This window comes from Lithobates pipiens, unplaced genomic scaffold (genome assembly GCF_037356315.1).
Source record: "Lithobates pipiens isolate NorthernLeopardFrog02 unplaced genomic scaffold, aLitPip1_a1.2 Scaffold_1, whole genome shotgun sequence".
NCBI lineage: Eukaryota > Metazoa > Chordata > Amphibia > Anura > Ranidae > Lithobates > Lithobates pipiens.
The window spans coordinates 178,657,262-178,678,012 of record NW_027507685.1 but is presented as its reverse complement, the minus strand read 5'-3'; the positions used below and the strand labels follow the sequence as shown (position 1 = coordinate 178,678,012).

Here is a 20,751-nt window from a genome sequence, read left to right as displayed (position 1 = left end):
TGCTGGTTTTTGACCACCAAGTTAGTCTCAGTCTGTTGGGATAAGTCCATAGGATGAACCAAAGTTAGAGTGGTTTTGTTCCAAGCCCTTAAAATGTTGCTCTGGAACAACCTGGAGTGGAATTGAGCATAAGGGACTGCGCTGAAAGACAAAACCATTTTGCCCAATAGCCTCATACAAAGGCGAACAGATGGTTTTTCTTCTCTTTTTACCCTCTGGATGAGCGCTACTATGGAGTTGATCCTTACAGGAGGTAGAAACACCTTTTCTTGGACAGTGTCCAAGTTTAGGCCCAGGTACATTAATACTTGAGTGGGGTGAAGGTTTGACTTGTTTATATTCAGAATCCAGCCCAGGTGTTGCAAAATTTGTACGGTCTTTAAGATGTTTTGGACCAGGACGAGACGAGATTGATCCTTCAAAAAGAAGATCGTCCAGATATCCTACCAAAGCAATTCCCTGGGATCTTAGGACCGCCAATACAGGGGCAAGAATTTTTGTGAAGACCCGAGGAGCTGTGGCTAAAGCTAACGGCAATGCGACGAATTGAAAATGTCGCCCTTCTACCGCGAAACGCAGAAACCGTTGATGCGGTATGCAGATGGGCACATGAAGGTATGCATCCTTGATATCTATGGATGCTAAGTAATCCCCTTTCTTTAGGGATGTTACCACTGAGTGAGTTGATTCCATACAGAAACTTCGGACACTTAGAAACAGATTGAGAGATTTGAGGTCCAAAATGGGCCTTGCCTCCCCATTCGGTTTCGGTACGGTGAACAGGTTTGAGTAAAACCCTTTGAACCTTTCCCCGTGCGGGACCTTGATGATTACTCCCTGCTTTGGCAGATGCTCTAAGGCTAGGAGCAAACATTTACTTTTCTCTGGTTCCGCCGGAACCCTTGAGCTCAAGAACCAAGTTGGAGGGAACTCCCGAAACTATCTTGTAACCTGACATTATGATGGAAATGACCCACTTGTTCTGAACCTGTTTTTCCCTAAAAACAGCCAAAGTCTTCCCCCCACCCGTAAGAGGGGGGCGCCCCTTCACAGGGTAGACTTGGAACTGGGCTTGTTTGACTTTGGAGTCCAGGGTTTTTCTGACCCTGCGGGTTTTTAAAACCGGACTGCTGAGGCCGTCAATACCGATTGGGAGAAGAAGAACTAGGTCCTGGAGCACAGGGAATCTTAAAAGGAGGGTCGCTTATTCTTCCCATTAACAGGGAGCAAAGCGCTTTCCCCACCTGAGATCTTTTGGATATACCTATCCAGATCTTCACCAAACAGGTGTTCACCATGAAAAGGAAAAGCTGCAAGAAGCTTTTTGCATGGAGTCTCGGCCGACCAGTTCTTTAGCCACAAGACCCTGCGCATATGCACAGACAGAAGTGCACAACGAGACATCTGTTGGATCGCATCTTTTAATGCGTCTACTGCAAAGCTCAAGGTGCGAGGGAGCTCAAATAATTCCTTGGTAGCTTCTCCATGACAAGGAAGCTTTCTGACCAATTTCTTAACACGATCTTTTAAGGACTGGCAGATGCCAATAGCCGCTATCGCTGGCTGAACAGCTGAACCAGCTACTGTAAAGGAGGCCTTTAGCAAGGTTTCTAGCTTTTTAATCGGCCGGATCCTTAAATACCTGGGCGTTATCCACCGGGCAGGTAAAATTTTTATTTACCGAAGAAATGGCGGCATCCACCAGAGGTGTACCCCACTTCTTCTTGAATTTCTCCTCCATAGGATACAAGAGGGGAAACCTTTTTGGAGGCAAATATATCAAGTCAGGATGATCACAATCTGCATAGATCACCTGTTCTAACAACGGATGCACAGGAAATGCCTGGGAACCCTGCTGAGGTTGAAGAGAACCCAAAGTAGGACAGGAGGGTCCAGTTTCCTGGACTAGGGGTAACTTAAACCCAGCCTGAACCATCTGTGTCAGAGAATGGACAAATAATTTTTGGGACTGGGAGGCTGAGAATGGTTCGTCTGAGCTAGACTCTCCTATTGAAGAGTCCTCAGCTTCTTCTCCTTCTTGATTATTTGTGACCAGATCCTCCTTCCACTCTGGGACTGGGTCCCCTGGCCCTGCCTGGTTATTAGAGTCCTGATGCTCAGATGACTCACCATCATGATCGGGCTTTGGAGAGGGAGATTTGTTACGTTTTCTCCCTGCTTGTGTTACCGAGGCAATCATACCTGCTATTTTACCTTCAAGGCCAGATAAGGCAGATGCCAAATCATCTTTAGTAACATAAGCCGAGGCAGGGGTACCAGTTGTAGCCACAATGCCTGACAAATGCAATGGCTCAGCCAAGCCAGAAGCCGCAGGACCTCCAGGGGAAGCTGGGATAATATCCTCAAGAGCTTGATCTCCTGCTTTTAAAGGAGGTACTCTTAACCCTGTATTGGTCTTGCTCCCTGTTCCTCTTTTCCTGGAAGACATTGCTTACAAGTATGGGAAGACAGCACTCCCTCTGAGCTTCTAACTGTAATCCAGTATACAGCAGCTATTACAGTTTCAACACTGTCCCCTTTAACCTGATGCAACCGTGTCCAAAAACCTGCAGACTCACGTGCCCAACAAGCTCCATGCCTCCATGCACACACCAGGTGAACTGCCTCTTAAAAGGTTCCAAATGGTGCCATTCGATCCGCGCGGGAGGTGTGGTATCCGAACGTATACTGCAAGTGGCGCCAAAATATGGCGCATGCGTGCCTGAAGACCGACGACCATATGAGGCGAAAATCACCTCAGCGGTGCACGCGTATGACAACAACACGTGCGCACGTTCATACGGCACCGGCATCTCCGCATGCACCAGCATTTAATTGTTCTAAAAAACACAGCATGGAGACATTCTGTAACAGCTTTGAAAGACACAGTAACAGAGGGGAATACAGTAATCCCAGGAGTACTCACCAGTCCACGCTGCAGGACCTGAGAAGCCAGGCCCAATCTTCCCCCATCACGGCGGGTAGTGCCTCTGTGGACCTTCAAGGACTGGGTCCCCCATCTTGGGGTGTACACCCTTGGGCCCGTAAAGCGCCCTTTGGGTTTATCTTGGGCAAGCTAATGACCAGAATACCACTATCCAAGGGTCCAGCGCCTAGATAGGACACATTGCAAGCAAAACCTCGTTCTTGCATCGAGGCTCGGGTACCATTCCTTTATTTTCGTGCCATCCGAACGGATCCGATTACAACGTCCTCCCTGGGACGCTCATTTGACAAAATTTTGAAGAGCTTCACGTGCGTGACCATCACCTGAAGACACTGGCGAAAAAACTGAGGTAATTCCCGTATGGGAAGGGTTATATGGGAGGAACCTTCTTGCTGTTGGTTGCCAGTGTCCAGTCACCAAGAGGTAGCATATAACCCAGATAGTCATGAATAACTGCTCTGTGTGCCGTGATGTACGATAAAGAAATACAGGATTTCATAAACAGTAACAGTTAATGTGTCACATAAAAAAATAAATAAAAAAAAAACAAAAAGCTGTCACCATTTTATTCTACACAGTCTCTCTGCTTTCAGAAAACACCCATTTATCTGCCAGAAATGCACCAGAGAACTTAAATTCCTATTGCGGGCTGACAAAACACATCATTTTTATGGATTGAGTAGTGTCAGCCCTACACAGTTGTGTTTTGCTAAACTGCTTAACCATTCTCAACATCTTCATTTCCAAAGCATTGACCCTTGCATTTAACCTTTTTTTCTCACTGGTAAATGCACATTTTAGCCCTGAAGATTTCTTAAAACCTCCAAACTTTTCTTTTTTTGTACTTACAGAGCAAAACATAGGGAAATATGCATGTGCATTGCGTACACAGTCAGGCCGAAGCCTGCAAAAAATTAGGTTTGCCTTTTTGGATGTAGAATGTGCATTGGCGGTCATACTTACTCTGTAATCCACATGAAGCTTCTGATCTCTACAGATTGGACATGGGTTTCCACAGACCTTGCCCGCTCTCTGTCAAATAAACCAGCATGTATAAGTAATCGTATCTCACTACATATTATTAAATCTCAGGAATGAAAAGGATCAAAATACAAATCATCTGACAGATAAAATCCTTATAGAAAAACTATTTTATCTATGGATTTAAAGAGGAAGTAAGCCTCTTTTTTTTTCTCAAGACACCCTGCAAGGCAAAAGGCATAATGAGCTAGTATGTATACCATACTAGCTCATTATGAATTACTTACCCGAGATCGAATCCCCCACAGAGGTCCTGGGTCACCACCTCTGTCGCCACCTTTATACCCAGAGTGACATCAGAGTATCGCGGCTCTGGCGCTGTGACTGGCCGGAGCTGCAATGACGTCACTCCCGAGCACGCTCATTGCGCCTGCGCCCAATTTCTACAGCATGCGCCGTAGACTTTGGTGCCGATATTCTTGCAAATATCTCCTAAACCTTTTAGGTTTGGGAGATATTTGTTGCACCTACAGGTAAACCTTAAATTTAGGCTTACCTGTAGGTTAAAGTGGTTGTAGGGGGTTTACAACCACTTTAAAGAGGTGTCCCGGCCGCTATTATTATTTTAACACTGTAGCTGCTGACTTTTAATAAGGACACTTACCTGTCCAACGATGTCGGCTGCCCCGAGGCCGATCCGTCCATCGGATCGGCGCCTCCATCCTAACAAAGAGAAACAGGCAGTGGAGCCTTGCGACTTCACTGCCTGTTTCTTACTGCGCATGCGCAAGTTGCACAGTGCTTTGTGACTGGGCCCATTGTTTTCTGGGACACACACACACACGTCCCAGAAGGCAATGGGGCCACTCACCGAAGAGGAGGAAGCGCCGCTGAATAGAAAGAGGCAGATTAGGAAGACTGCCTAACAATAGCGTTTCACGTAAGTGAAAAAAAAATATATATTTTTTAATATATATTTTTTTAATTTTATTAATGCTTTTTTTTTTTTTTTTTTTTTTGAGTGGCCCTCCACTTTAATCGTTTTCCTGAAGTTTAGCTTTAACGTTTATGTTAACCCCATTTTATTTTTTTATCTGTACAAAAATAAAATAAAAAAATAGTTGACCCTGCCAGAAATTTTGTGAGCAGATAAGTCAGCATAGAGCAGAGAAAGTCATCTGTGGAGCATTGCTTCCAGTTCTGTGGACTACAGAATGATGAGCAGATGGAAGGGAAACGGTTTTGTATTCCTCTTCTAAGGAAACCTCTGGGTTTATTTACTTTTACTAAAGGCAAATCCACTCTGTACTACCAGTGCACTTGGAAGTGCAGTCTCTGTAGAACTGAGGGGGAAGATCTGAAATGAGGGGAAGCTCTGCTGCTTTTATCATCAAATCATGTGCAAGGAAAAATGCTGTTTTTTTATTTTCCTTGCATGTCCCCCTCAGATCTAATGCAACTGCACTTCCAAGTGCACTTGTAGTGCAAAGTGAATTTGCCTTTTGTAAATCAACCTCCATGTCTCTATAGCTACACTGCTATGTCATCCTAGTTCACAAAATGTGTTACCTGCCTGATCACCAGATGAAAATAAAAGGAAAAACAAATGCAGCAGCCACCACAGCACGTAGGAAACAATATATTACAGTTCTGTTCTTAGCTTATAAAGCAAGAGTAAAAATGCAAGCAAAATATGCAGAGATGAGGTTTGTCCCTAATTGGACACAAAGCTAGAAAGAAGGTATAAAGTGTACCTTACTTCAGATCTAGTTATAAACTGGGGTGGTTGCCATTTATGTACAGCATGCCTGCTGGATTTGGCTTGGGGACACATTGGAGGTCTTAAGTGGCCACAGTGCTACAGCTGGGCTTCTGATGTGTCCCTGCGCCTTTAAGGAGGCATAGGCTCCCTCCAGGCACACTTGCACTTAATTTGTCCACTGCTATATGTGCTCCAACTTGGAGACTCTTAAATATAGAGTAAGGACCACACTTTACAGCAGAGCCTTGGTGAAGCAGTGCAGCATCCACATACAGTGCCTTAAAAAAAAAAAAAAAAAAGTATTCATACCCCTTGAAATTTTCAAAATTTTTTCATGTTACAACCAAAAAAAACGTAACATTTATTTTTTGGGGATTTTATGTGATAGACCAACACAAAGTGGCACATAATTTGGAAGTGCAAGGAAAATGATAAATGATTTTACAATTTTTATACAAATCAATATCTTAAAAGTGTGGTGTGCATTTGTATTCAGCCCCCCTGAGTCAATACTTTGTAGAACCACCTTTCACTGTAATTACAGCTGCAAGTCTTTTTGGGGATGTCTCTACCAGCTTTGCACATCTAGAGAGTGACAGTTTTGCCCATTCTTCTTTGCAAAATAGCTCAAGCTCTGTCAGATTGGTTGGAGAGTGTCTGCACAGCAATTTTCAAGTCATGCCACAGAATTTCAATTGGATTTAGGTCTAAACCTTGATTGGGCCAGTCTAACACATGAATATTCTTTGATCTAAACCATTCCGTTGTAGCTCTGGCTTTATGTTTAGGGTCGTTGTCCTGCTGGAAGGTGAACCTCTGACCCAGTCTGAAGTCTTTTGTAGACGCCAACAGTTTTTTTTCTAAGATTGCTCTGTATTTGGCTCCATCCATCTTCCCATCAACTCTGACCAGCTTCCCTCTCCCTGCTGAAGAAAAGCATCCCCACAACATGATGCTGCCACCACCATGTTTCACAGTGAGGATGGTGTTTTTAGTTTAATGTGCAGTGCTAGTTTTCTGCCACACATAGCAGTTTGCTTTTAGGCCAAATAGTTACATTTTGGTCTCATGTGACCACAGCACCTTCTTCCACATGTTTGTTGTGTCCCTCACATGGCTTCTTGCAAACGGGACTTCTTATGGCTTTCTTCCATAAAGGCCAGATTTGTGGAATGCACGACTAATAGTTGTCCTGTGGACAGATTCTTCTACCTGAACTGTGGATCTCTGCAGCTCCTCCAGAGTTACCATGGGCCTCTTGGCTGCTTCTCTGATTAATGCTCTCTCTGCCCGGTCTCTCAGTTTAGGTGGACGGCCATGTCTTGGTAGGTTTGCAGTTTTGCCATACTCTTTCCAATTTCACATGATGGATTCAACACTGCTCCGTGAGAAGTTCAAAGCTTGGGATATTTTTTATAACCTAAGCCTGCTTTTCTCCACAAGTTTATCACTCACCTGTCTGGTGTGTTCCTTGGCCTTCATGATGCTGTTTGTTCACCAACGTTCTCTAACAAGCCTCTGAGGGCTTCACAGCACAGCTGTATTTATACTGAGATTATATGACATACCGGTGGACTCTATTTACTAATTAGGTGACTTCTGAAGGAAATTGGTTCCACTAGATTTTAGTTAGGGGTATCAGAGTAAAGGAGGCTGAATACAAAATGCACGCCACACTTTTCAGATTTTTTATTTATTTTTTTAAATTGAAAACGATTTATAACTTTCCTTCCACCTCACAATTATGTGGCACTTTGTGTTAGTCTACCACATAAAATCCCAATAAAATACATTGACATTTTTGGTCGTAACATGACAAAATGTGGAAAATTTCAAGGGGTATGAATACTTTTTCAAGGCACTGTACTGTATATTTGCAAATTTTGAGCAACTAAAACCTCTGATTTTAATGTTAAAATTGTTAGACAGTGCCATTTTTTTTTTGGAAGGATAGCTGGTAGATGTGAAGGGTTTTGTTTTTTTGTAGAACATGAACATGATCTCAGGCTCTTACTTACAATGCACTTTTTTCTGGTTTTCTGTGGTGGGATCGCTCCTTTGTGGTTCCTCCTGTAATTTGACCAGACTAGGTTTTCCCCATAACGCTCCAAGTACTCTACAAGAGAAATGTAAAGAGAATGTGAGCAGGTGCCAAGTCTTGCTGGAAAATGAAATCAGCATCTCCATAAAGCTGGTCAGAAGAGGGACGCATGAAGTGCTCTAGAATTTTCTGGTAGAGGGCTGCTCTTACTTTTGACTTGTTAAAACACAGTGGACCAACACCAGCAGATGACATGGCTCCCCAAATCATTACTGACTGTAGAAAATTTTGCATTTCGAATCCAAAGTCAGCACAGACCTCTACCAGGAAATTCTGGAGCACTTCATGCTTCCCTCTGCTGCTCAGCTTTATGGAGATGCCGAATTCATTTCCCAGCAGGACTTGGCAGCTGCCCACACTGACAAAAGTACCAATACCTAGTTTAATGATCATGGTATCACAACAAATTCGCCTGACCAAAACGCCATAGAGAATCTGTGTGGTATTGTCAAGAGGAAGATGAGACACCAGATCCAACAATGCAGACGAGCTAAAGGCCACTATCAAAGCAACCTGGGCTTCCAAAACACCTCAGCAGTGCCCCAGGCTGATCCCCTCCTTGCCACACCGCATCGATGCAGTAATTCATGCAAAAGGAGCCCAAAAAAGTATTGAGTGCATACTATACACAATATCATATATATATATATATATATATATATATATATATATACACACACACCAGGGCTCGACAAAACCCGGGCGCCAGGTTGCATTTGCGACTAGAATTAGCGACCTGGCGCCTGGGGCATCACAGCTGGAGAATAAAATGGTGGTTGTTGCAATACTGTCTGTCACACCGTATTTGCACAGCGGACTTACAAGCGCACTTTTTTGGGGAAAATGTATTTAATAACAAAAAAAAAAGACAACAGTAAAGTTAGCCCAATTTTTTTTTATATTGTGAAAGATAATGTTACGTCGAGTAAATTGATACCCAACATGACATACTTCAAAATTGCGCCCGCTCATGGAATGGCGACAAACTTTTACACTTCAAAATCTCCATAGGCGACGTTTAAAAAATTCTACAGGTTGCATGTTTTAAGTTACAGAGGAGGTCTGGGGCTAGAATTATTGCTCTCACTCTACCGATCGCAGCGATACCTCACATGTGTGGTTTGAACACCGCTTTCATATATGCGTTGGCTTCTGCACGCAAGCTTGGCGGGACAGGGCGCGTTTAAAAAATTTTTTTTTATTATTTTAACTTTTATTTTTATTTTTTTCACTGTTCTTTTAAAAAAAGAAAAAAAAAAATGTGTGTCACTTTTATTCCTATTACAAGGAATGTAAAAATCCCTTGTAATAGAAAAAAGCATGACAGGTCCTCTTGTATATGAGATCTGGGGTCAGAGAGACCTCACATCTCATATTTACACTAAAATGCAATTTAAAAAAAAATTGTCATTTGAAAAAAATAAAATGTCCCTCTAAGAGCTATGAGCAATGACTTGGAGACAGGTGGGGGGCTGGGGGCCATCTTCCCCTCACTCGTCTCCATGTCAGGCCAGGGACAGGTCCAGATCGCTGGCACGGACCTGGCTCCTAACTTTTTTAGCTGGCTCCTAGATTCCAAGCAAATTCATCAACCCCTGATATACACACACATATACATATATACACACACACACAGGTTCTCTCAACCAAGGTTCCTTGAGCAGCGATTGATCTTTTGCCTACACTGACCACCAATGTAGGGAGACATTTCCTTACTGATCCCTACTGGTCATTATTATGATTTGTATAATTTTCTTATTATTACTGAAAATCATATGTTGTTATAAAAAGACCAGGAGGTGTTAAAATTCTAGGTGTACCACATTTTTTTATATTTAAAAATTTCTACAACTTACAGATCATTCAAATGTATCATGAGCTACAAATTAAATCATTTTAGCAGGCAGTCCCTGAAACCTAACATTAGTTCAAGGGTCTCTCTATTTTAATCAGAAATGTGGAATGTTACTTTAAGCTTAAAAAGGTCAAAATTCATCTCTTATAAAAAATGCACATAAATTTGCAGGTAAAAAAAATGTGAATGTATTATTTTATAACATGGCAGCATGTAGTGCAAAGCATTGCACCTGTGATCAGTGAATTGCGGGTGCAATGTCAGGCTCCTGCAGACACTCAATACAGCTGTCTGCATCGCCTGTTGAGGCAGTTACTGAAGTGCAGGAAGAGTCAATGAACTATGAGGGTGCTCATCATTGGGGTTGGTGGGAATCAGAGGGTGCAGTAGGCTACTTCAAAGAAACATGCTACACCCTAAATACGGGTGTAACATGTAAACAGGTTACAAAAAGAACTTTGCCTTTAAAAAAAATTAACAAGCAACAAGTTTAACCTGAAGCACAATACCTTCACTGTTCAGATATTCCCCGGGCTGATCTTTATACTGAGATGACACATCGAACGTTTCAGGCGGGTTGTGGAGCGCACGAACCCCAACGGGCAGCACAGACCCTATGGGCTAGAGAAGAAACAATAAGTATGTATAATTCAGCACCACGAGAAGGAAATGCATTTTCTCTCCCCTTACTTATAGCATAGTCCAGTCGCATGCATAGACTATTCTGTCCTGTTTCCTCATATAAATTAAAAAATCTGCTCAAACAGCTAAATCACATGCCTCTTATATAGCGGTCACATTACTACTAACTGCCATTCAACCAATCATCTGAGCAATTGTGATTTAAGCACATCAAAGTAAAAGCTCAAACACCAGAGATTTGAAAATATACATTTTAATTAACTAAATGCATTTTTCTTAGAACTAGCACTTAAGTACTTCTAGATGTCTTGATATGAGCTTCCTGTAATTCCCATTACAGCATCCCAAAGCCTGGGAGACGGAGGGACACCATTAAGTCTTCCAGGCTCTGCATATTTGCACGCTACATCCATCCTAGCTGTGTAAACATGCCAAGGTAACCATTCTCAACCAGGGTGCTTACCGAGGTTGCTATGGGTTCCCTGGGCAATTTTTTAATCTTGGATAAATAACTACCGACAACAAAATTATCTGTAAGGAAGGCATTCTTCTCTGTGACCACCACAGTAAGGGGGCACTTCTATACTGATAATCTATGTAAAAGAGAACTGGCCACCAATGTAAATGGGCAATACCTTGATCACCACATGGTCTTCAAATATAAGGGGAAATACACTGACCACTGATAAAGGGGGCACCTACACTGACCACCAATATCAAAGAGAACATTATGATTTTCGTGGATTTCAGACTTTTTTTTTCCTGGCCAGAACTATTATTACATTTATTTTATTATTATCACTGACAATAATTGTCCCAGTCCCAGGTGTCACATACACCAAGTACGCCACATTCTCGATTTATTGTTCAAGCTAATATGCCAATATGCCATTAATATCTAAGTTGTAGACATGTAGAAAAGTATCATGCTTTGTTATTTAAAAAAAAACCTTTACAATCACTTTAAATATCTTTAAATATTTACAATTAAAAAAAAAAAAAAATTATATATATATATAAAAAATTTTATTTTTTTGTTATTATATTTATAATTGTATTTACAACTTCTTTTTTTATAATATTTTAAAAATTATTTTTTTAGGAGCCCTGTTGGGGGGGGGGGGGGGGGGGTGGGGTGGCTTTGGTGAAATACAGACCTGTGATATCGCACTTCTGACAGAAAGAGCGAGGACAGAAACTCCTTAGCCTTTTTCTCTGCAGCCTCAGCTGCACTGGCAGTGAATGAACAGGAAGTCGCTCAGCACACTTCCCATTCACAAACTGAAGCATAGTAAACAGTTACAGAGGTGGGGCTGAAGAAGTAAGTGCAACCTGGACAGATGGGAGCACGGGGCAGCATTTCCCCCCAGGTGTGATAGGGAGGTCGCACGGGTCCGGTTTAAATAACCCAACACACGACTCAAAACTTCTCTTGGGCAACAGGTGTTCCTCAATTCTGTTTGTGCGATTTTACTTTGATTCATTGGGTGACAAATCGCATGATGATGGGGTTGCCACCTGTACAGGATTCAGCCGGACAATCCGGGTTCCGAATTATAATTTTACCCTCCGTACTCCTTTCCTGTACATACCGCCCAATCATACCCTTCTCCCGTACATACTGCCCGCATCATTCCTTCCACACTCCTCTCCCACACATACGGCCCCCCTCCCCAGACTCCTCTCCCACACATACCGCCCCCCCCTCCCTCCAGACTCCTCTCCCACACATACCGCCCCCCCTCCCCCCAGACTCCTCTCCCACACATACCGCCCCCCCCTCCCCCCAGACTCCTCTCCCACACATACCGCCCCCCCTCCCCCCAGACTCCTCTCCCACACATACCGCCCCCCTCCCCCAGACTCCTCTCCCACACATACCGCCCCCCCTCCCTCCAGACTCCTCTCCCACACATACCGCCCCCCCTCCCTCCAGACTCCTCTCCCACACATACCGCCCCCCCTCCCTCCAGACTCCTCTCCCACACATACCGCCCCCCCTCCCTCCAGACTCCTCTCCCACACATACCGCCCCCCCTCCCTCCAGACTCCTCTCCCACACATACCGCCCCTGTCATTCCCCCCCCCCCACACTCCTCTCCTGTGCATACTGCCCCCATCATTCTCCCCCCCCCCCACACTCCTCTCCTGTGCATACTGCCCCCATCATTCTCCCCCCCCCCCCACACTCCTCTCCTGTGCATACTGCCCCCATCATTCTCCCCCCCCCAATCCTCCTCTCCTGTATATACTGCCCCCATCATTCCCCCCCCCAATCCTCCTCTCCTGTATATACTGCCCCCATCATTCCCCCCCCCCCCAATCCTCCTCTCCTGTATATACTGCCCCCATCATTCCCCCCCCCCCCCAATCCTCCTCTCCTGTATATACTGCCCCCATCATTCTCCCCCCCCCCCAATCCTCCTCTCCTGTATATACTGCCCCCATCATTCTCCCCCCCCAATCCTCCTCTCCTGTATATACTGCCCCCATCATTCCCCCCCCCCCAATCCTCCTCTCCTGTATATACTGCCCCCATCATTCCCCCCCCCCCCAATCCTCCTCTCCTGTATATACTGCCCCCATCATTCTCCCCCCCCATCCTCCTCTCCTGTATATACTGCCCCCATCATTCTCCCCCCCCCCCCCAATCCTCCTCTCCTGTATATACTGCCCCCATCATTCTCCCCCCCCCCCCCCAATCCTCCTCTCCTGTATATACTGCCCCCATCATTCTCTCCCCCCCCCCCCAATCCTCCTCTCCTGTATATACTGCCCCCATCATTCTCCCCCCCCCCAATCCTCCTCTCCTGTATATACTGCCCCCATCATTCTCCCCCCCCCCCAATCCTCCTCTCCTGTATATACTGCCCCCATCATTCTCCCCCCCCCCAATCCTCCTCTCCTGTATATACTGCCCCCATCATTCTCCCCCCCCCAATCCTCCTCTCCTGTATATACTGCCCCCATCATTCTCCCCCCCCCAATCCTCCTCTCCTGTACATACTGCCCCCATCATACCCTCTACACTCCTCTCCTGTAAATACTGCCCCCATCATACCCTCTACACTCCTCTCCTGTAAATACTGCCCCCATCATACCCTCTACACTCCTCTCCTGTAAATACTGCCCCCATCATACCCTCTACACTCCCCTCCTGTAAATACTGCCCCCATCATACCCTCTACACTCCCCTCCTGTAAATACTGCCCCCATCATACCCTCTACACTCCCCTCCTGTAAATACTGCCCCCATCATACCCTCTACACTCCCCTCCTGTAAATACTGCCCCCATCATACCCTCTACACTCCCCTCCTGTAAATACTGCCCCCATCATACCCTCTACACTCCCCTCCTGTAAATACTGCCCCCATCATACCCTCTACACTCCCCTCCTGTAAATACTGCCCCCATCATACCCTCTACACTCCCCTCCTGTAAATACTGCCCCCATCATACCCTCTACACTCCCCTCCTGTAAATACTGCCCCCATCATACCCTCTACACTCCCCTCCTGTAAATACTGCCCCCATCATACCCTCTACACTCCCCTCCTGTAAATACTGCCCCCATCATACCCTCTACACTCCCCTCCTGTAAATACTGCCCCCATCATACCCTCTACACTCCCCTCCTGTAAATACTGCCCCCATCATACCCTCTACACTCCCCTCCTGTAAATACTGCCCCCATCATACCCTCTACACTCCCCTCCTGTAAATACTGCCCCCATCATACCCTCTACACTCCCCTCCTGTAAATACTGCCCCCATCATACCCTCTACACTCCCCTCCTGTAAATACTGCCCCCATCATACCCTCTACACTCCCCTCCTGTAAATACTGCCCCCATCATACCCTCTACACTCCCCTCCTGTAAATACTGCCCCCATCATACCCTCTACACTCCCCTCCTGTAAATACTGCCCCCATCATACCCTCTACACTCCCCTCCTGTAAATACTGCCCCCATCATACCCTCTACACTCCCCTCCTGTAAATACTGCCCCCATCATACCCTCTACACTCCCCTCCTGTAAATACTGCCCCCATCATACCCTCTACACTCCCCTCCTGTAAATACTGCCCCCATCATACCCTCTACACTCCCCTCCTGTAAATACTGCCCCCATCATACCCTCTACACTCCCCTCCTGTAAATACTGCCCCCATCATACCCTCTACACTCCCCTCCTGTAAATACTGCCCCCATCATACCCTCTACACTCCCCTCCTGTAAATACTGCCCCCATCATACCCTCTACACTCCCCTCCTGTAAATACTGCCCCCATCATACCCTCTACACTCCCCTCCTGTAAATACTGCCCCCATCATACCCTCTACACTCCCCTCCTGTAAATACTGCCCCCATCATACCCTCTACACTCCCCTCCTGTAAATACTGCCCCCATCATACCCTCTACACTCCCCTCCTGTAAATACTGCCCCCATCATACCCTCTACACTCCCCTCCTGTAAATACTGCCCCCATCATACCCTCTACACTCCCCTCCTGTAAATACTGCCCCCATCATACCCTCTACACTCCCCTCCTGTAAATACTGCCCCCATCATACCCTCTACACTCCCCTCCTGTAAATACTGCCCCCATCATACCCTCTACACTCCCCTCCTGTAAATACTGCCCCCATCATACCCTCTACACTCCCCTCCTGTAAATACTGCCCCCATCATACCCTCTACACTCCCCTCCTGTAAATACTGCCCCCATCATACCCTCTACACTCCCCTCCTGTAAATACTGCCCCCATCATACCCTCTACACTCCCCTCCTGTAAATACTGCCCCCATCATACCCTCTACACTCCCCTCCTGTAAATACTGCCCCCATCATACCCTCTACACTCCCCTCCTGTAAATACTGCCCCCATCATACCCTCTACACTCCCCTCCTGTAAATACTGCCCCCATCATACCCTCTACACTCCCCTCCTGTAAATACTGCCCCCATCATACCCTCTACACTCCCCTCCTGTAAATACTGCCCCCATCATACCCTCTACACTCCCCTCCTGTAAATACTGCCCCCATCATACCCTCTACACTCCCCTCCTGTAAATACTGCCCCCATCATACCCTCTACACTCCCCTCCTGTAAATACTGCCCCCATCATACCCTCTACACTCCCCTCCTGTAAATACTGCCCCCATCATACCCTCTACACTCCCCTCCTGTAAATACTGCCCCCATCATACCCTCTACACTCCCCTCCTGTAAATACTGCCCCCATCATACCCTCTACACTCCCCTCCTGTAAATACTGCCCCCATCATACCCTCTACACTCCCCTCCTGTAAATACTGCCCCCATCATACCCTCTACACTCCCCTCCTGTAAATACTGCCCCCATCATACCCTCTACACTCCCCTCCTGTAAATACTGCCCCCATCATACCCTCTACACTCCCCTCCTGTAAATACTGCCCCCATCATACCCTCTACACTCCCCTCCTGTAAATACTGCCCCCATCATACCCTCTACACTCCCCTCCTGTAAATACTGCCCCCATCATACCCTCTACACTCCCCTCCTGTAAATACTGCCCCCATCATACCCTCTACACTCCCCTCCTGTAAATACTGCCCCCATCATACCCTCTACACTCCCCTCCTGTAAATACTGCCCCCATCATACCCTCTACACTCCCCTCCTGTAAATACTGCCCCCATCATACCCTCTACACTCCCCTCCTGTAAATACTGCCCCCATCATACCCTCTACACTCCCCTCCTGTAAATACTGCCCCCATCATACCCTCTACACTCCCCTCCTGTAAATACTGCCCCCATCATACCCTCTACACTCCTCTCCTGTACATACTGCCCCCATCATACCCTCTACACTCCTCTCCTGTACATACTGCCCCCATCATACCCACCACACTCCTCCTGCCAGTCTGCACATTAAAGAGCTTGGTGCCTCTAAGTTTTGGCCTGCTACATTAATGTTGGCTCCCATGAGGCAGCCATCTTTAAACCTGGAGGCCCCATGAGTTATCAGTCAGACTGCGGCTACCCAGCAGGGTAAGCCAAGAGTGTCAACTTTGTGGACTCTGATGTAAAGGGGGACTCTTGTGATTAACTCCATATGATTAGAAATGTCATTTAATCACAAAACATATGTATTAGTGTATACTGCATAAAAAATTGCCTTGCATTGTACAGAGATAATACATTTAATGTACCTATTAAAAAAATAAAAATAGAAAAATTGGGGTGTGCTGCTTATGTGTTCAGGTGTGCTTGAAGAAAAGGTGGCAACTACACCGCAATCAGGGTGCCATTGGAAGTAACGGGGATCGCAAAGGGCATCTTATTTGCCATGATTCAGGATCATGGATGTGAAAAGAGCCTTATGCCGCGTACACACGACCGGACTTTGTGGCAGAAAAAGTCCGACTGAATCATTTCATCGGATATTCTGATCATGTGTGGGCTTCATCTAATTTTTTTTTTTTTTCAAAAATTCTGACAGACTTAGAAATAGGAATTGATTCCGTTGGAAAGATTTAAAACATGTCCTATCGGGAAAACCGTTCGTCTGTATGCTATTCCGACAGACCAAAAAATGACGCAAGGGCAGCTATTGGCTACTGGCTATTGACCTTCATTTTTCTAGTCCTAAACGAAAAGACTTTGGTGTGATCGTGTGTAGGCAAGTCCGCTTCATCTGAACTCCGTCGGAAAGAATTTAAGAGTTTATTCTGATGGAGAAAAAAGGGTCGGGTGTACGCGGCATTAGGCTTCATGTATACAGGACGTTTCTCAACTTATCCTGAACGCTGGATCGTCACAGCTACTGATCCACATAAAAAAAAAAAAAAAAAATGTGTTTAGTGGCGTTTAACAGCGTTTGCTTTCAGAAGCGTTCACTAAAGATCATCTTGGTCTGATCTATATAGTTGTATATAAAATTCACTTTTTATCATTCAAAAAGTGTTTTTAAGTGCTAAACCTTTCATCCGATTTCTAAATTGCTGCATTTTTACATTTTAAAAGCCAATATAAAGCAATAGTAGTGGTTAAAAAAAAAGCCCTTGCGGATTTAATTAAGGGTCAGTCTGCCAAGAATCACAACATTCTTTAGCAGTGAAACTTAGGTATAAACATTGTAACAATTTGTCCTTTAGATCAAAGAAATACACTTTAGCGTGCAAATGAGGGAAGTTTAACCACTTAACCGCTTGCAGGCCAGGCTCCGCAGTTTCAATGCGGCAGGTTGGCTCCGCTGTGCGAAATTACGTTATTGTACGTGATCTCGCGAGGCTTGGATAGCAGGTGCGATCGTCTCACGGAGAGGAAGAATGGGGAAATGCTAATGTAAACAAGCATCTCCCCGTTCTGCCTAGTGACACTGTCACTGATCACCGCTCCCTGTAATCAGGAGAGGTGATCAGTGATGTGTCACACACAGCCCCCCCCCATAGTTAGAATCACTCCCTAGGACACACTTAGCCCCTACAGCGCCACCTAGTGGTTAACCCCTTCACTGCCAGTCACATTTAATCACCCTGATCGCTGTATAAATGTGAATGGTCAGAAAATCGCGAGAAAAGTTTCCGATGTGTCCGCCATAATGGTACAGTAAAAAAAAAAAAAAAAAAAAAAAAAAAAAAAAAACTGATAGTCGCCATTACTAGTAAAAAAAAAAAAAAAAAAAAAAAAATGTATTAATAAAAATATTTTGTAGACACTATAACTTTTTTGCAAACCAAACACTTGTGATTTTTTTCCCCCAAAAATAAATAGAAGAATACGTATCAGCCTAAACTGAGGAAAAATTATGTTTTTTTTATATATATTTTTGGGGGATATTATTATAGTAAAATGTAAAGAAAAAAAATGCATTTTTTTTTCAAAATTGTTGCTTTTTTTTTTGTTTATAGTGCAAACAATACAAACCACAGAGGTGATCAAATACCACCAAAAGAAAACTATTTGTGGGGGGAAAAAAGGACGTCAATTTTGTTTGGAAGCCATGTTACGCGACCGCAGTTAAATCAACGCAGTGCTGAATAGCAAAAAGTGCTCTGGTCTAATGCTCCGGGGCTAAAGTGGTTATTTTTTGTGGAAAAAAAAATAGATTACACTTTAATGAAAAAAAAAACAAAAAAAAAAAAAAAATCAGTACAGTTCGCCCCCAATTTTTTTTTTTGTATAATGTGAAAAACTTTACGCCATGAGAATAGTGATCTTTTTATTCTAAGTAAAATAAACTGATTGTCATTTTGGCCAGAATAGTGCAGCTCTACACTCACTAGAGGTTTCCTTCCATTTCCTATGTATGTGAGCGGGCACTACAGACCTCCCCATGAAAATACTAATCAGCACTGTGTAAAGCTTTCAGGCACTGCACAGCAGTTATAAGAATACTGAAGATTTGTATCATTCATCTATTGCAGGTACATGGCGGCTAAAGAATGAGGAGCTCCAGTAATAACCCTCCATTCCCCTCACACATTACCCTGCTCCTCAGGACTCCTCTCACACCGGTCACACACAACCTGCCCAAGGAGGCCGCCATCTTGGTGAGGGAAGTCACACGCTCTGAACTGCCCAACCGGCAACCAGCACACCTCTTCTTCTTCTTTTTTTTTTTTTTTTCTTTAACCTTCATTCAGCTTTATTGACAATTGACACTCTGTCCTCGGAAAACACTACAACTGTATTTGTTCACAGTAACTTTATAAATACATTTGCGAACACGGCTACCTATTGTGTAGTTTTGTGAGCGTCAGTAATAATTAGTACCCAGCAAAACCAACACGCCATCGTACCCGCCCACAAACTGTAAAGTGTGACGTGCTAGCGCTGAGAGGCTGTTAGGCATTCAAGGTGTGACAATGACAAAATAAATAAAGTTCATGACAAACACGAAACCATTCTAGCGCATCACGACATATTCATAAAAAAAATAATTACAAAATAAGTTTTAAAAAAGAAAACATTACTGTGTGAAACTCGTCTCGAATTCTTTTGCAATAGAGCGCACGAAGACGCCATTTTATCGGAGACCGATTCTATGTCGTATAACACAGAAATGCCTCAAACAAAATGGCTTCCACCGGGGACACAACTAGTGAGGCAACGCGCGATCTACAGGGCCAGCATATTGTAATGTAGAAGGACGGTGTAGTGTCACAGTTTGATGCCTATCACAGGATGGTGCGGAAGTGACGTTGTTGCGTACTGCGCATGCGCGATGCGCTCCAAACGCTCGCGCCGTGCGTTCCAACATAGTTTCGGCAATACAGTTCAGCGAAACCATCACATAATGTTACGGAAGTGATGTTACACACAACACAAACACGGTCCACGTTGTTGCGTACTGCGCATGCGCGATGCGTTCCAAACACTTGCGCCGTGCGTTCCAACATAGTTTCGGCAATACAGTTCAGCGAAACCATCACATAATGTTACGGAAGTGAAGTTACACACAACACAAACACTGGGCCGTTCGTTACAACACTAATACTTCCCTTGTTACCTAGTAGGTTTTGCATTGCTGGGACTTGTAGTGCCTATCCTGAGCTACATGCTTCAATGTTCAGTGTCCTCATCCCTATCCCCGAGCTTCAATGTTCAGTGTCCTCATCCTTATCCCCGAGCTTCAATGTTCAGTGTCCTCATCCTTATCCCCGAGCTTCAATGTTCAGTGTCCTCATCCTTATCCCCGTGCTTCAATGTTCAGTGTCCTCATCCTTATCCCCGAGCTTCAATGTTCAGTGTCCATCCTTATCCCCGTGCTTCAATGTTCAGTGTCCTCATCCCTATCCGCGAGCTTCAATGTTCAGTGTCCTCATCCTTATCCCTGTGCTTCAATGTTCAGTGTCCTCATCCCTATCCCCATGCTTCAATGTTCAGTGTCCTCATCCCTATCCGCGAGCTTCAATGTTCAGTGTCCTCATCCTTATCCCTGTGTTTCAATGTTCAGTGTCCTCATCCCTATCCCCATGCTTCAATGTTCAGTGTCCTCATCCCTATCCGCGAGCTTCAATGTTCAGTGTCCTCATCCTTATCCCTGTGCTTCAATGTTCAGTGTCCTCATCCCTATCCCCATGCTTCAATGTTCAGTGTCCTCATCCCTATCCGCGAGCTTCAATGTTCAGTGTCCTCATCCTTATCCCTGTGCTTCAATGTTCAGTGTCCTCATCCCTATCCCCATGCTTCAATGTTCAGTGTCCTCATCCCTATCCGCGAGCTTCAATGTTCAGTGTCCTCATCCTTATCCCTGTGCTTCAATGTTCAGTGTCCTCATCCCTATCCCCATGCTTCAATGTTCAGTGTCCTCATCCCGATCCGCAAGCTTCAATGTTCAGTGTCCTCATCCTTATCCCTGTGCTTCAATGTTCAGTGTCCTCATCCCTATCCGCAAGCTTTAAATGTTCAGTGTCCTCATCCTTATCCCTGTGCTTCAATGTTCAGTGTCCTCATCCT

General features: G+C 45.0%; 1 protein-coding gene across 1 annotated transcript in view; it reads right to left on the bottom strand.

Moving 5' to 3' along the window:
* MRPS18B (mitochondrial ribosomal protein S18B) overlaps nt 1–18,915 on the bottom strand; it is a 33,078-nt gene extending 14,163 nt beyond the window's left edge. Inside the window, exons 1-4 of the mRNA XM_077478953.1 lie at nt 18,779–18,915; nt 10,156–10,267; nt 7,709–7,806; nt 3,911–3,979 (exon numbers count right to left, since the gene is read on the bottom strand). Coding sequence (XP_077335079.1) covers nt 3,911–3,979; nt 7,709–7,806; nt 10,156–10,267; nt 18,779–18,838 — 339 coding nt within the window. The 5' untranslated portion in view covers nt 18,839–18,915. The remainder of the gene's footprint in view (nt 1–3,910; nt 3,980–7,708; nt 7,807–10,155; nt 10,268–18,778) is intronic.
* Nucleotides 18,916–20,751: the final 1,836 nt, after the last annotated feature.